Raw genomic sequence first — 15737 nt, 5'->3', positions numbered from 1 at the left:
GCAACCTGTTCCAGTGCCTCACTACCCTCACTGTAAAAAATTTCTTTCTAATAGCTAATCTAAACCTACTCTCAGTTTAAAGCCACTCCCCCTTGTTCTATCACTACATGCCCTTTTAAAAAGTCCCTCACAAGTTTTCTTGTAGGTCCCCTTTAGGTACTGGAAGGCTGGGATGTTTTTGTGTTACAATTGTATTTACTTTTGATTGTTCTGTGTGCTGAGCAGCTTCTAGGTCCTTTAGCACTTTTGTCAAACTCTTGCCATTCAAGGAGCTACTGGTCACATGTTGCCTGCTCAGCTTCCTTCATTCAGGGCATCACCTGTCATCAGTCTGTTCCTAGTTATTACTCTGTTCTGCTTGCACAGGTGTCTCCAGCAGTCACTTCCCCTGGTTCAAGTGCCACTGTGTTTTTCTGTCCGTTCTGACCTCTTTCTCTCAACATACAGTCAAAGCATTTCATGCTTTTTTCTTGTAAATTAACTACATCTTCTGCCCTTGGTCATTCCCTTTGCTATTTCAACTTCTGCCTGGTGGGATGCCTCGTGTGTAGCATCAGTCTTGTGCTTCACTCCTGACATCACACGTAGGTCTTCCTTGACTGACTGTTTCTGATCTCACTGCTTTTGAAGTTCAGTCTGAACTCCATCTGCTCCAGCTCATCCCAACACTTCCTAACTCTGTACTAAAGCCTTCAAAGACGCAGCTTTTCCATGGGGCTGCTCCCCATGTGTCCTTAGCTTTCCTTAGCTCAAATATTATCTTTAAATAAAGTCCTGGAGCCTTAAGAATATATCTTTAGAAAAAAAAAAAAAGGCTTTTTTTACAGTATTAGCTTAAGTTACGTTACTTAGTCTTCTGAGAAGAGTATAGTACCATTCTTCAGAGTAGGTACAAAATTATGAACTTCGTAGTAGAAATAATTTACATATCTTTCAAGACAGCTCTGTGTCTGCTCTAAAAGAGAATAAAAATGTGTTTCTGTTTTAAGAAAAAGATTTTTAAATCCCCGTTCTTTTTCTTAAATTTTTCTTTGACCAATATTTGGGGGGAAAAAAAAAAGAGTTTCTTTTTTTCATTTGCTTTCTTTTTATTTCTTGGGAAAACCAAGGAAGAAAAGACAACAAAAATGCTGAAAAGATATTTGGTTCAATTTCCTTTGTTTTTACATTCCATTTTCATTTCATCATTTTTTTCCAAGAAAAAAAAAAGAAAATTAGGGGGTTTTGAAGGCAAAAGTAGTGGACAAAAGAAATGAAAAGATTTTTTTAAGAATTTTTTTTGAGTTTTAGCGGGCAGGAAGTGTCTTTGAAAATTCACCAAAAAAAAAAAAGTTTAAAAGGGAAGGACTTTCTATTCAACCCTCTTAACAATGGTTTGGAGCTAGTTAAGGCAGCCAGCGCAGTGTGCCTTGTAATGTTTTCTAAATGAGGACAGTCCACCACCTTTACAGGAATCCATATCAATGCACAGTGCCCTTGCATGTCATCACAGAGGTCTTTGCGGGCATTACACCAAGTTTTCTTCTGACTAAATCTGATTCAGCTTCCCTTAAGGTCTCTCCATTTCACAGTCAGTGAAATGACTATGACTCAGCATAGAAATAACCCAACTTTGCTTTAAAATAAGGATGAGGCAGGGCTGTATCATCTGCCATATATATAATTTTAGAGTGATCTGCCACTGCTTTTAAATGTTTAATTTCACAGGCTCTGCCAAGATAACCAGAGAGGCACATTGTTTGGCAGTGGTCATCCCTGAAGAGCAGTGGCTCTTGGGTGTCAGGGGACAAGACTAACAGTAAGATGTATGTGCTCTGCCAAGGTGTGTGGCACCTATTCTCCCTTTGTATTTAGGGGTTTGGAGAAGTTACAGATTGTCTGCCTTTCTTGTTACTTGTCCAAACTAAAAATATTTAACTACACCTTGAAGTTTGTCTTTTCAGGATAAGCAACTTTTTCCATCTTGGGTTTGTTTCTTCCCATTTCAATTTCAATGCCATTATGATCTAAAAGAATTTTTTTTTCAACCAAAAAAAAAAAAAAAAGAAGCTTTTATCCACTGTAGATAGCGTAGTAAGGTTCTTCTTGGAAGGCGTTCAGAAGTCTGATCCTGCATGGTTGAAATCAATGAGCCCATTTTATACAGGGACAGAAATGTTACTTGTAAGAGCTACCCAGTCACATAACTTAGTTGTTAAGTATCTTCTCTGATTCACCAGATTTTCTTTGATCTCAAGGCCTTTTTCTGAAAATAAATCTTTTTTTCTCATGAGATTTTAATAACAGGATGGTGATATGTTTTTATATACAAGTACAATATTAGTACCTAATTGAATTTGTTTTTACAAAGAATGCTTCTGCTGCAAAGAAATAAATGTATGTACATACATATTTCCTACACAAAACATATATCTATGAAAATATATGCATTAAAGTAAGTCATTAGCGGCTTTAGACATTTTTCAATCTTATATTTGTGCTACTTTTTCATTCCCAAAATATATCTGCTCATTTCTTAGCCATCGTATTCTATTTCAGTTTTTATCAATCTTGAAGTCAGGCTGAAAACCTGTAAGTAGGCTTTGCATAACCTGTTCTCAAATTATGGAGAAATTGATACCTTCATCAGTGAAGAATTAATAACTTCTTTTTAATTTTGTCACATCAACAATGTATTGCATTAAAAATATGTACAGAATTTTAGAATATATTGTATACCAAAACTTATATGTCATAAATAGGGTTTACCCAGGATGTGTCCCCATGGGCTGCTGTGCTGTAGCGAAAGTTGTGTGTACTCAAGTTCTCAAAAAACACCCTGTTTACTTTGCTCTGTTGTTTTCTTAGACTCAGGTGGGGAGAAGCTAAAAAAGGAAGTTCAATATTGTTACTGTCCAGACATACTATTAAGAAAATAAGCATATCACACAGAAATAAGACTAGATCTTACCTGCTGTGAGAAAGGTTTTTGGGGTATTCCTTTCAGACACTTAGCTAGCTTATTTGTCACTGCACTTCAAGCCTTGAATCATGTGCAAGCAGGATAGACTGAGAGAGAATGAGGTGAACACCTGCTGCTGCTCTCTTTTTGGCTTGTTAACTTGGCAGAAGTTGTAGATGGTTTCGAAAGTTCACTTTTCAATGAAATTTACAAATATAACCACAAAATAGATTACTCTGTCCCTCAAAGTGGATTTATAAATCTTTTCCTGAAAATACAAGTACAGAGATGCTGCACTACCTTTTATTCACATTGAGATTGTAGATAGGTAACAGTTTCCGTTAATATTTGACAAATCTGTTCTATGTTGCTGTCAGAAATGTAACTGCAAATCTCTTTGGCTGGCTGGCTGGCTTGTACTTGAAACTGGTTTTCGTAAGATCTGGATTTGAAAATCTCTCCTGCCAGACTTGTAGCTGTCAGATTCATTATCTTCAAAATTTCTCTTAACCTCTGATGGTGTTTTTCTTTCTGCAGAAACAGAAGGTGCATGCAGCACAGATGTCAGTCTTCTTCAAGGAGTAACCTCTTCAACCCCAAGTGATACCAGCTCCTGCTAGTACCATGGGGCCAGAGGGTGGTTTCTTAGGCAGTGGACAGATGCACATGATCCTGTGGGGAAGTTTGGCAGCCATGACAACACTCTTGTTCCTCACCTTCCTCATCTTCCTTTGCTCCAGCTGCAATGGGTAAGGCTCCAGGGCTTAATGGTTCTTGATTTACTTTGTACATAGCTTCATGTATAAATAGTTAGCAGGAAATACTGAGGACTTAGGTACAGAAATAAAAAAAAAGGTACAGTTTTCAGAGCAAACCTGAGTTTGAACAGTTCCATTAATTCTAAAGTTGATTTTTTTTTTTCTTTTGCTGTGAAGGAAATAAACCATTGTGCTTGTTCAGTGGTTTCCCCTAAACAAAAGCCTGGAGCACAGGTGGACACTGAGGGTTAGCAGATCACACCCCTAAGCTGAAACTGAGAACATTAGGTGGGCTGAGCAGGACAAAGAAAAGTGTAGGTAAAAAGGAAAGGGAAGTGATTATATACTTCAGCTTTGCTTTGGCCATTCCTGAAGTATAGAGAATTGATCCTGCCTTTCCAACAAAAATGAGTAAGGATCAAATAGTGATACTAATTAATGTCTTACACCTTATCCTTATTTTCCTCTCCATGAGAGGATTCAATTTCACCAATACAGGCACTTCTACTGACTTTGTATATGCATGTTTCATGCTCCTTCATGACATGTAAGCTGAGCCCTGCTGACTGCACAGGGAAGGTGTCCATGGTGCCCTTCCACTGGCCAGACCAGTCAGACCCTTCACTGTGAGGAGTGGGACTGCTGTGGTCCATATTGCCATGTTTTGATAGCATAGCTGAATCAGCCAAGTATATGGGGGGAAAAAATATCCAGTACAGCAGCAAAATCTTCAGTTTGGATGCATATGCCTATAAGGAGCATGTGCTTTCACCCCTTCAGCTTTGAGAGCACTGAGGAAACTGTGCAGCCATAAAATGCACTGTATTGGAACAAGATATGTCTACAGTAGAAGGCCCTGGTTTGCAGCAGGATTTATCTAATGCCCACCATGCAAAAAGCAGTTGTGGGCAAAAACAGGCCCCAGAAGTTGGTTGAAACCCTAAAAAGCCTAAGTTGGACCTTGTCATTTCATGTGATTCAGCAGAAACACTTTCATAAACTGTAAGTTGACACTTCAGTATCTTCTTATTGTCACAGTTTCCTGTGATATCTGTATAAAAAATAGTAGAAATAGTTACATTTTAAATTGATTTAAAAATAGAAAGACTATTTTAAATATTCATTGGCCCACAAATACTGCATTTAGGTACTGTGTATCGTCTTTAAGGCCTTTTCCAACCCAAATGATTCTATAATTCTGTGTGGTTTTTTGTAACATACCACTCCTTGAAACATCTCTAGAAAGGTGAGTCAAACCACTGAGTAGTCTTTGCAGTTACAGAGATACATTGCCTGAAACATTGGTGATGCTTTTTAATAAATTCATGTGTTGCTAGTTTGGATATAGTATCTTTTGTTTCAGGTCATTCTGTAGGGCAGGTTGTTCATGCATAAATGCAATTATGCAGAATTTCTTCCTGGCTTACTTTTCAAAAATGGATAAGGACATAGAAAACTGAATAATAATTGCTCTTTATAAAATACCAGAATCGGAAAAACTTCCAGAGAGAAAATTCAGCTTTTAACTTTCTCTGCTCTGCATTGGTGCAGGCTCACTTGCTGTTTTGTTATTTCCCAATTAGGTAGAAGTTTAAGTGTGCTAATGTCTACAGTTCCCTGCAGACTTTACAAGACGTAAAAAATTCATATTGTCAATATTTTCTCACCTATTAACTTGACTTTTCATCTAGGGAAAGGACTAACATTATTTTAAGCTCATACTTTATTGCAGTATTCTGAGTAAGAGCTGTATTTCCCAGATGGTAAAAACTGGAAACGTGATCCATACTTAGACTCCTGTGAAGGACCCAGGGAAGCAGGATTCCTTTAAAAATGTAGGCCTCTGCTGCTATCACATTTGTAGGCCTTTTTGAACTGCTCATGCTTATTATCAATTTGACTAGCATTTTTAGTGGAAGTTGGCCTGGATTTTGTTGGCCTTTTCTAATTCCTCATGACACAGTTTAAGGGACTTCCCAAGTGGTCTGTCACCAGAATGTGTATCTGAGAATTTCAGATATGATTAAATTGAAGATAATAATATTTTTATCATCACAGAATGGCCTGGGTTGGCAGGGACTTTAAAGATCATCTAGTTCCCCGTCATGGGCAGGGACACCTTTCACTAGACCAAGTTGCTCAGAGCCCCATCCAGCCTGTCCTTGAACACTTCCAGGGATGGGGCAGCCACAAGTAGTCGCTTCTCTGAGCAACTTGTTCCAGTGTCTCACCACCCTTACAGTAAAGAATTTTTTCCTAATACTTAATCTAAACCTACTCCCTTTCAGTTTGAAGCCATTCCCCCTTGTCCTATCTCTACATAATTATTTACATTATATTGTAATTATCATCAGTCAGTCCTCACTGTGATCTTACACTGAGTGAGAAGAAGGGTTGTGTGTGTTTGTTGTACCTCTTCAGTTATGTTTATCTCCATTCTGCCTCAATGGCGTCCTTACACAGAGGTCATACCAGTTCCTGTAATAAGTTTCAGTTATTCCATTTTCAATATTATTGTGAAACATAGTTCTGTTCCCTGCAGGAGTGTAAAGTCTGTTAATGATTGGCATTTGTATATTAGCATAATTTGTAGTAAAAATTCATGTGCCTTTTTCATTAAGGGAAAAGAAGGCCAAAAATCAGAATGGAGATCATGAAAATCTGATGAATGTGGTAAGTATTTATTTCTGGCAGCTTGTGTCTGTCTTGTGGTTGGTTTGTACCAAGCTCCTTGCAAAATACCACAAACTAGAAAACAGCTCAGGAATTTCGAGGTGGTTGAGCATGGGAAACTTTAAAAGTTGCAGAACAGGAAGAGGAGGAAAACTTGTGTAGATCCTGATAATCTGCACTTTCTCAGTGCCCTTTCTGACACCACTGTTCTCCAGCTCTCCTGCCTGTCCTTCGCTCCGTTTGCAGCCCAAGGGCAGCGTACCCTTTGTCAGCTGCTGTCTTCTCACGGGTTAAAGCCATAGTAATGTCTGCTAGCATAAAGCTTGGAAAGGACATCACTCTGGACATCTTTGCATTCATCTTTTTTAACATCTGTAAACACAGGCACTTAAATCTTTGAATCTAGTTGGCATGGTTTGGCTCTCCTGCCAATAATACCTGCTAGTCAGAGCTCTGGAGATGAGAATGAAATTCCTTGCATGTTTATTCATTATTCTGATCCAGTGGTCACTGATTTGTGTTGCAGCCTTCCGACAAGGAGGTTTTCAGCCATTCCATCACAAGTTCGGCTACGGAGCCTCCCCCAAACAGCGAACAGAACGGAGCACTCAGCAATGGGGAGGGTGAGTAGTGGCAGCCCCTGCGGGTGGGATGAGCCAGCGGCACCGCCCCAGTGCTCACAGCTCCCACCTTAGCTGCACCTGGTGATCCCTCAGGTTTCAGGTTTCTAGCCATCAGCTTTCCCAGCACACAGGCAAGCCATTTGTCTGAATACTCTGCGTACCTCTGCAGGTCTGACACCAGATCACACAGAACGTACAACCAAGTTAAAAAATGCCATGAAGTCATTTGCCTTGCTGGAAAGTCAATGAAGGTGATCACCTCATGGACATTCTGGTGGTTTAGGCTGCATCTCCACTTCCCTACTGGGCATGCTCTGGCACAGCCCTACTCCCCTGCTCCCAGTCCTCCGTGCCAGCCAATACTAGGAGGTGCTGAGCTCTTCTCCTGGGCCACCAGGTCTGGGCCACCAAGCCATACCTGCAGATCGACAAGGCCATCAGGCAGAGAATGGGACATTCCCTAATCTTGGTAACCTATGGAACAGGGATAAAGCCAGAAGATGAAGTTGCACCTCAGAGCTTCAGAAGTGCTCCAGGAGGCTGTGGAAATATTTCAGGTCCTCCTTCAGGGATTGCAGCTTTGGATCACAGTCCTGTAGTGTGCTGTCACTTATATTTTTATATTTTAGAAAACAGGCAACATAAATAGGCTTCCTTTTTTTTCCTTAGTCTTTGCTTTGCTGAACACTCAAAATGATTCACCCTGGAGTATCCCTGGAAAATATTTTACTCAGCTGAACCTAAAAATAAACTCACCCTCAGCTCAGAGCCACTGGGAGCCAACTGTTGTCTTCACACTAACACCAACACCAGGGGCTGCACTCCAACTTTCAGCTCTCTCCTTGTCTCCTGCACACAGAGGCTAAGCTATTCAGACTTCACTCCTTAGAGACAAGTATCCAAAGTAATTTTTAAACTTTGTTTTTGCAGCTAATTGCTGCTGCCATCCGTTGGCTTGCTGTGTATGTAGGTGTGTGGTTCCCTGAGGGACTTGATGTGCAGAGCAAAGCCCTGCAGAATGGAAGTATTTCTCTCTGCCATGAGTCACCACATGTGCAGCTGTCAGAGCTGCTGCTAAAACGTGTGCTGTCAACCAGCAGACAGTTTTCAGACTGTCTGATATTATACTCAGCTGACACTGTGCATAACAGCCCTTCTGAATAACAGAAACCCCTGTGCTTTGATTTCTTACTTATACTTTATGCACTTTTTTGTTAATAGTTCTTTTTATTACTGTTTCTGCTAGCTTTTTGAGCAGGGGCAAGGCTATGGAAGCAGAACCATCAAATGCTGTGGTTTTTTCCCTTACCCAACCTGCCAGCATTGTCAACCTATGCCAGCCCTTCAGCTACACAAACCCCTTCTGTGTTGCTACCCATAACCACAGAAGCACAGAAACTTGAGCTCTCATTGCTTTTGATTATCCCTTGCAGGCTGAATGGGGTGTGTGCTCTCTGGGTTCTGTAAAGGTGCTCAGCACAGCACAGAAATCCCTAGAATGAAGGACCAGAAAGGGAAAACTCCCATCTCCCATTCAGACAGTGATTACCATCTTACACCTCCAGTTCTGGCCTGAATTATGCAGTCGGGGTATGGCTCCCTGCAGGTGCTGACTGCATCTGCATGCCCTGAACACAAGAGAAAGTAATGTCCATGGCAACCACCAAATCAAGGGCACTGATTGCTTTGGCAACACTTTTGTCACCATGTCAAACACACTGAAGGACACAGAAGAATGGGTTGTTTTTGTTGAGATAGTGCCATAGGAACTGTACTAAGAATAGTAAAGCTGTTCAGAAGTGATTTTTTTAAGAAATAGTGTGAGGTAAAGTTATGTACCATGCACTACATGAAACGTGCTTGTATATCCCCATGAATGCATGCAAATATCACACGTGTGGTGTAAGATGAGAAGCCCCATAGATTCAGTCCCTAATACTCTCTAGTGACAGTGACATGTGGCCTGCTTCTGGGACCTAAAACAACATGTTCTGCCTAACACTACCTTCTGAAGTCTAGTCTTCTCTCTTGTGCATATGGCCAGCTTGTTAGTAGGTTGTCAACCTACATTATGTGCTGTGAGACTAAGAGAAGTATGGCACAGCCTTTGGTGGGGAGCTTCTGGTGTAGCATGCAGGGAGGGCTGAGCAAAGTGCAGTTCCAACGAGAATTTGGCCAGCATGTTAAACAAGCTGAGGGATGGTAGGGAGGAAGTAGGAATGCTTTCCTTTGGATTCCAAAGAATGGGGAAATGCAAAGAGGAAAATATAACAAGGATTTTTTCATCTTGGTTTGAGGCCTCACACCTTTTTCCCATCTGAGACTACTGAGCACTCTGTAATCATTCAGTGAAACTGAGTACAAGGCAGCTGAATATCCATGCACAGTGAATGCTGTTGCCATATAATGTGATTTGGGGGTGTACAGATTATTTTAGATGTTGCAAGAAAGATATTTTAACAGTAGAGTGCAGAACTGTCTGTAACTGAAACCTTTTGATAAGCAAAAAGCATGCTGATCACTAAGCATTTCTAGGCATTAGTATCACTTATCCTTTCCAGCATGTCACAAAAACAAGGTGATGTAGAGAGTACCAAATCACACCTTTCAGTTATGCATTTGTTTGTAATACTTCTCTGTAATTTTCTTTAGTTCTTTCTGAGGACAGTACAGCCGCCTGTATTCAGCCTTATGAAGAAGTACAGACATCTGACCTACTAGATCAACAAGATAGTCTTGGAAAGTCTATAAAATGTCACCAGAGCCGGGAACTACCCAGTATTCCTCCTAACAACCCCATGGAACCTATCATCTCATCTAGAAATGCAGAAAATGATCAAGGTCTTGGAATGGAAGGGCCTTATGAAGTCTTGAAAGACAGCTCCTCTCAGGAGAACATAGTTGAAGACTGCTTGTATGAAACTGTGAAGGAAATTAAAGATGTTGGAGCAGTAGTCAGCATGGAAGGGAACTCTAAAAGCAAATCAAAGGCTTCATTGACAGTTTCTGAAGGTCAGAATCAGATTCCTGAGTGCAGAATTGAGTCAGCGGAATATGCATCTGTTGACCGAAATAAGAAGAGTCGCCAAAGTGCAAATTCAGACAGTCCTCTCGACAATATACCAGATGTAGAGGATGAGCTTCCCCCTCCAGTACCCATGAAACTTCTTGATGAAAATGAGAATGTGCAAGAAAAAGAAGTGGAAGAAGAAGTGACAGAAGGAGCAAGTAAACCAGAAAAGGTAAATACTGCAAATACTTGTCCTCATCAAACAGCCAAATAATGATAGTGAACATATGGGTGGGAGAGGATTTTATTTTTCAGTAACAAAAAATAATAAGAAAAGAACCCCGCTCAAGATGAAGCAAGACTGTAAATGGAAATATGATATTGTACAGTGTAGTCTTTGTATTAGGGGCATATGCTCATTCTGTTGCAGCCCATATTTTTAATTGTTGCAGTTATGCTCTACCTAAGGCTTTTCCCAAATATTATCCAGGAATTGCATAGGAGGCCTCTGCTTCTTTGTTTGATGGTATTATACTTGTGGAAGCTACAAGGGGTGTCCAGTATCTCTGTCAGCATCTATTATTTCCTTCAGAAGCCCTCTCTTCTTTTTTTTCTAATGAAACTAACAAAAAGGACAGGGGGGCAGCCTTGGTGGATATCCTAACTTTAGATGTGCCTCCTTCATTGGGACACCTTGACTTAGCCGTGCAAGTGTTAGGCACCTGCTCGAAGTGACTCACCTTGTCTTTTGCTGTAGGAGAGAGGGATAGAGAGAGAGAGAGATCACAGCTGTACGCTTTTATATTTGTCAAATTCTGTGTGTCACATACAGACAGAGTAGGGAATTTCTAAGTGCTGGAATCAGAGCCAAAAGTTAAGTTTTCTCAGCAGCTTATGCTTCCTCCCTAGGAACGAGTTGTGGTGAATTCCTTGAAAAATAGAATTACGACATTTTCAACAGTTTGTTTTCCCATTTGTCTTTTTTATTGGAAGTCATTTTAAGGATCCTTTAAGATCATAGCAGAGACTTTTCATAAACTGTTGAGTTTGCATTTTCCAGAATGTTTACATATCTTTTTATTAATTGTGAGTCAAAGAACTGTAGGTTTAGCAGATTTTTGGTGTCTGAGTCATCAAATAATATTAGGTAGGTATTGATGAAAATTTAAAAAAAATTCTCAAGATGCAATGTGACTTGTTAATGTAAACATATACCTGAAAAATCACTGCAGAGCTGAGGTATTGTTACTTGGTTTTGGTTGTTCTCTTATTTGAAGAATTTCAGTAATCCAGGAAGAAGGCAGAAGAATCTCCTGTTAAATAAATAACTAACCATGTAACTTGTAAAGCACAGTAGAGTCCAAATGAATAAAATGAAGACCACTCATAATATAAAAATTGTTTAGCTGGACTCTTCAGTGCACATTTTTACAAATAATGAGCTTGTTAAGTAAAAAATTAGGATGTGATTGTCAACAATAATCCAGCAACACTCCCTCCTCCCACATTCAGGCCATAAGTAATTTCTAGTTAAACTTTTAGATAAACAGCTTTGCATAACAGTGACATTTTTCCTACCAGGTGTGAAAAGCCTTGCAGACAGTAATTGTATTTCCCAGGCACCGATACAAAGGAAAAGCCTTTGCTGCTCTGTAGCTCCCCAGCACACCATGTATGCAGTGTCAGTAACTGCAAGGAGTGGGAATTGATTAAAATGGTTCAGGTTTTGAAGGATTAATCAGGAGATGACACATGCAGTCCCCTAAGTGCCAGAAAAAAGGTGTTTGTCTAATTAAAATTTATTCAGAGCTGAAGCCACCCCGAGTTAAATCTTCGGCAGCATCAGATCATTCCCGTGCTCGCTGACGGGTATATGCATTATGCATCAAGGCGTGCGCCTGTCCTGTCCTTGAGAGCTACAGCTGCAGCAGAGTTGGAGATGGTAATTGATGGAATATATAAATGTCATTATTGTTGGCATTGTGTAGGGAGGTGGTTGTGGGATTGTTTTTCTGTTGTGATGATGATAATTTTTCCCTTTATTTTGCTGCCTGAAGCAATGCAGAGCAATGCCTGGCTTTTTTAATGTGGCAACCAAAACCAAGATGTTTATGGAAATGTATGTTTATATTGATAACTCTTTTAGTTAGACCCCATAGGTGTTTCTGGTTTTGCTTCCTCTCCTGTGAGTCTACTTAGCTGCTTTGTTTAGCATGACATCTGTATCCCAAACTCTTCAACCTTCTGCCCTGACCCTGATGAAGACAGAGGTTGTGCAAGTCTCCCTCACTACAATGAGGGTACAAAGGAGGGACAGGCAGGGAGGCCACCTGTGTAACCAAGGCTTGTACCTGCCAACTGAAAGAATAGACTGTGTCTAAGCTGTTTCAATCTCACCATCTAAAAGAGTGCACCCAGTTCCTGAAGCACAAAAATCTGGGAGAGAACTAGGTGGACCAAGCCAGAGACCATTCCCATATATAACAGCATGAAAAGGACAAAGCATCCTTTTAAGAGCAATAAATGGATGAAAATTTACATAAACTGGTTATTGGCTGTGACCCAGCCAAATCCTTTGGAAGGACTTGGTGAAGAAAGACACCTTTAATAGCATGAGGCCTCTTACAGGCCTCTATCCCCTGCAAAAATTTGAGCATAGTTCTTCTAATAATATTGGAAAAGCAGAATAGATTTTCTTTAGTTCCTTCTTTTATTTAAAAAGGAAGCATGGATCTCCTTTTTCACCCAGGTCTTTCCAGAGTGAACACTGGTAGAAATGCTCTCTGTGTGTCCATCTGACTGCTGCCATCTGATTTCAGCCTTGCACAGCCTGAGGATAGGCAAAGCATCTCTTACAAATGCACCAGAGGAGAATGTTCTTCTTGTTCTGGTGCCCAAGTCAGGAGCAGCAGCTGAGCCAAAGAGCAAAAAATCAAGTGCTGTCGAGGAATGAAAGGAAAGTGGAAGGCAAATAAGGACACAGGTTGTTTGTGTTGCTGCTGTTGAGATTTCAGCATAGTTTATAATGTTGCTAGGTACAAAATGTTTCAGAGCAAGTGGGATTTTTTTAAGTTTCCGATATAACAATATCTTCCAAAACTGATGTGTCACAAGCTTCACATTTAGAAGAAAGAATGCTATATCCAGGGGAACAGCACAGGATGCAAACACTGTCGGGTATTTATCATACTTGAGTGGGAAACTGTAGAAGGGGTCCTGACACATGATGCTTGTAGACACACTCAATAACAGAAAAATCGCTGAAGAATTTTATGAGTACATGCTTGTCTTAATGTGTGAGGATGAAATTAGTAGCTTATTCCTCAGCACAAAAAATAATGCTGCAGATAGGAAAGACTAAAGTAAGTTGCTGTAGTGAAGCAGATCTAATACAAGGCCAAAATATATTTGAACTTTTCCTTGTTCTTTTTCTTTTTTTTAAGAGTAAACAAACCACAGGTTAAAGAGCACTGTTCTCCAGTCAGAAAGAAGCAAGGGAGTTAGTCTGTGTGAGCGAAGCTCTTCGGGAGCAGCAGGCAGAACTTCAGTGTGCTGTGGGCCAGGGTCTGTCAGAAGTGGCCAGGAACCTGAGGTTTGGTATTTACCAGAAGTAAAAACAACAAGAAAATGGAAGGAGGAAAGAATCTATCATAATGAGCCTTTGTCAAAAAAAAAAAAACAACCAAACAGAAAACAAGTTCTGTGTGCCTGGAAGTGGTATTTTATTGACTGTGCTAAAAATAGGTCTAGTCTTTCCATGTTGGTTTGTACTGGAGGTGGTATGAAGTATTTTAGTTGGAGAAGTTGTGTGAAAGTCCAAAATACGGCCTTTTACAGTGCTGGAAGGCTCCCTCTGAATCACTGTGGAGCAGGAGTCCAGGAAAGCCTTCTTGCCCCAGAGAGGAGGCATCCCATGGCTGCTGTGTAGCTGCAGGGTCTTTCTTGTTGTAAAGGTCTGAAGGCATTTTTCATAAGAGCAAAATGCTTTCCCCCTGATGTTTCATGACCTGTTTTACACAGAACACTTTAGGTGCTTGAAATTAGACTTGATACCAAACCAAGCCCTCCATCCTTCAGTGTCTCTGCTGCATGACCTGGCTCCAGCTCAGGGTGGGCTACAGCAGGTCTGAGTGGTTGTGAGGCCAGGCTTCTGAGCACCTCTGCACAGGGGCTGCATTCCAGGGGTAGGGAGGACACAGAGCTCCTGGGCAGCACTTCCAGGGTCTACAGAATGAAGGATAATAATCATCAGGAAGGTGTCAGCTGAGTGTTGTTCGTCATCTAAAAGTATATCTGAAAATCCTGTGAAAGGGCAACTGGTGTATCCCAACAGCTGAGTTCTAATTGTTCAGAAGCCTCTGCAGACGCTTCGTAAGAAGTGTAAAGGCATGGATACACTGGTGCAGAGTTTGTTTTAACCATTATATTATTTTTACCCTTTCCAGGTCAGAACAAGAGCAGATACATTAAAAAGCTTTACTAACCTCAGGGCTGTTATCTCCAGAAAAGTACTCTGAATAGTGGGGATATTAGCTATGTATAATGGAACTTGAGAGCAAATGACCATAAAATACAATGTATTGATTGTAGTCGGAGGGTTTTGTTACAGATTTCACACTGTTGATGGGTAATGAGCCTTTTCTTTCTTTCTTTTTCCTTCTTTACAGAGGCTTAGTTCAGTGTCTTATAAGTCTCGAGAGGAAGATCCATCTCTTACAGAAGATGAGGTAGGTTTCTTGCATGAAATTCAGTAACTAACTAGAGACCAGTTTTTAGGCAGAAATTAGTATCAGGTCTGCATGATTAAGCAGAATCTAATAAAGGTGAAACTTGTGTGAAGGGAAAATGAAAGCCCAAGATTCTCTGCACAGAGTTTCTATTGCCATATTCCTAAAATCAGAAGTACTCTAACATATGGCTGTATCAGGCCCATAGGTTAAAAATGGTGTCAGAAAATAATAGGAGGCCACTAGGAGGCCACAATTAGTTGATTGTTAGGGTAATTTCTTGATTTGGATGACAGGATCTTCGCAAGAAGAATAACCAGTCGCCTTTTGAAACATATGCTCCACCGTCCCCATGCAAAGTGTTTAGGGCTCTGGGAAGTAAACTGAAGCACAGTAAAAGCACTGGAATATAAACTGTTCTTTAAAATGTCTGTTGGTCAGATAAATGGAGGAGAGTTAAACAAAGAGAAAAGATAAACATAAATAAGGCTGTTTGTGATCATCTCCAGTACACCCATGCCATTTATAAATATGTTCTCTGGACCAAAAAGTAAACACAAACTTGGCAATGAGCTAAGTGAGCTAATGCCTTCTGCTGGGAGAAGCATTCCCAGACATTAATGAATAAACTGATCTTGAACTGGGTTAATGTAATCTAATACTGAGAAGAGTTGAAGTATAGATGAGCAGAAAAGCCATTTTTTGTTTCGTCAGCTGAAATCAGTAAAAAGTAAGAAGTATTGCCATTTCCAAGTTGATGTCCCTCTAAAACGAACAAATAAACAAAAACCAACCAGCCCCAAAAACCCCAACCCAAACAAAAAACAAACAAAAAAAACCCAAAAACCAACCAGCCAAATCCCCCCCAACACACACACACACAAAAAATAAATCCCATAATTATCAGAAGTGTTCTGGTTAATCTGCATCAGTCTGCGTTGCCCAATGGTAATGGCCATTTTCATGCCAATCCACTCTTTCAGTTGGATTGATACAAACCCAGAG

General features: G+C 40.4%; 1 protein-coding gene across 5 annotated transcripts in view; it reads left to right on the top strand.

Annotated features, from left to right (window-relative positions):
• The window catches only part of PAG1 (phosphoprotein membrane anchor with glycosphingolipid microdomains 1), a 113480-nt gene that overhangs the window by 87245 nt on the left and 10498 nt on the right, over positions 1 to 15737 (top strand). For all 5 annotated transcript variants that reach the window (XM_042036413.1, XM_042036411.1, XM_042036412.1 and 2 more), the window contains 5 exons: positions 3479 to 3690; positions 6321 to 6372; positions 6899 to 6995; positions 9648 to 10237; positions 14673 to 14732. In XM_042036413.1, coding sequence (XP_041892347.1) covers positions 3566 to 3690; positions 6321 to 6372; positions 6899 to 6995; positions 9648 to 10237; positions 14673 to 14732 — 924 coding nt within the window. In that variant the 5' untranslated portion in view covers positions 3479 to 3565. The remainder of the gene's footprint in view (positions 1 to 3478; positions 3691 to 6320; positions 6373 to 6898; positions 6996 to 9647; positions 10238 to 14672; positions 14733 to 15737) is intronic.

This window comes from Corvus kubaryi, unplaced genomic scaffold (genome assembly GCF_017639235.1).
Source record: "Corvus kubaryi isolate FWS band 111438036 unplaced genomic scaffold, C.kubaryi_AGA036_p1.0 37385, whole genome shotgun sequence".
NCBI lineage: Eukaryota > Metazoa > Chordata > Aves > Passeriformes > Corvidae > Corvus > Corvus kubaryi.
Note: the sequence above shows the minus strand (reverse complement) of the source record. Positions and strands in the feature narration are given on the sequence as shown.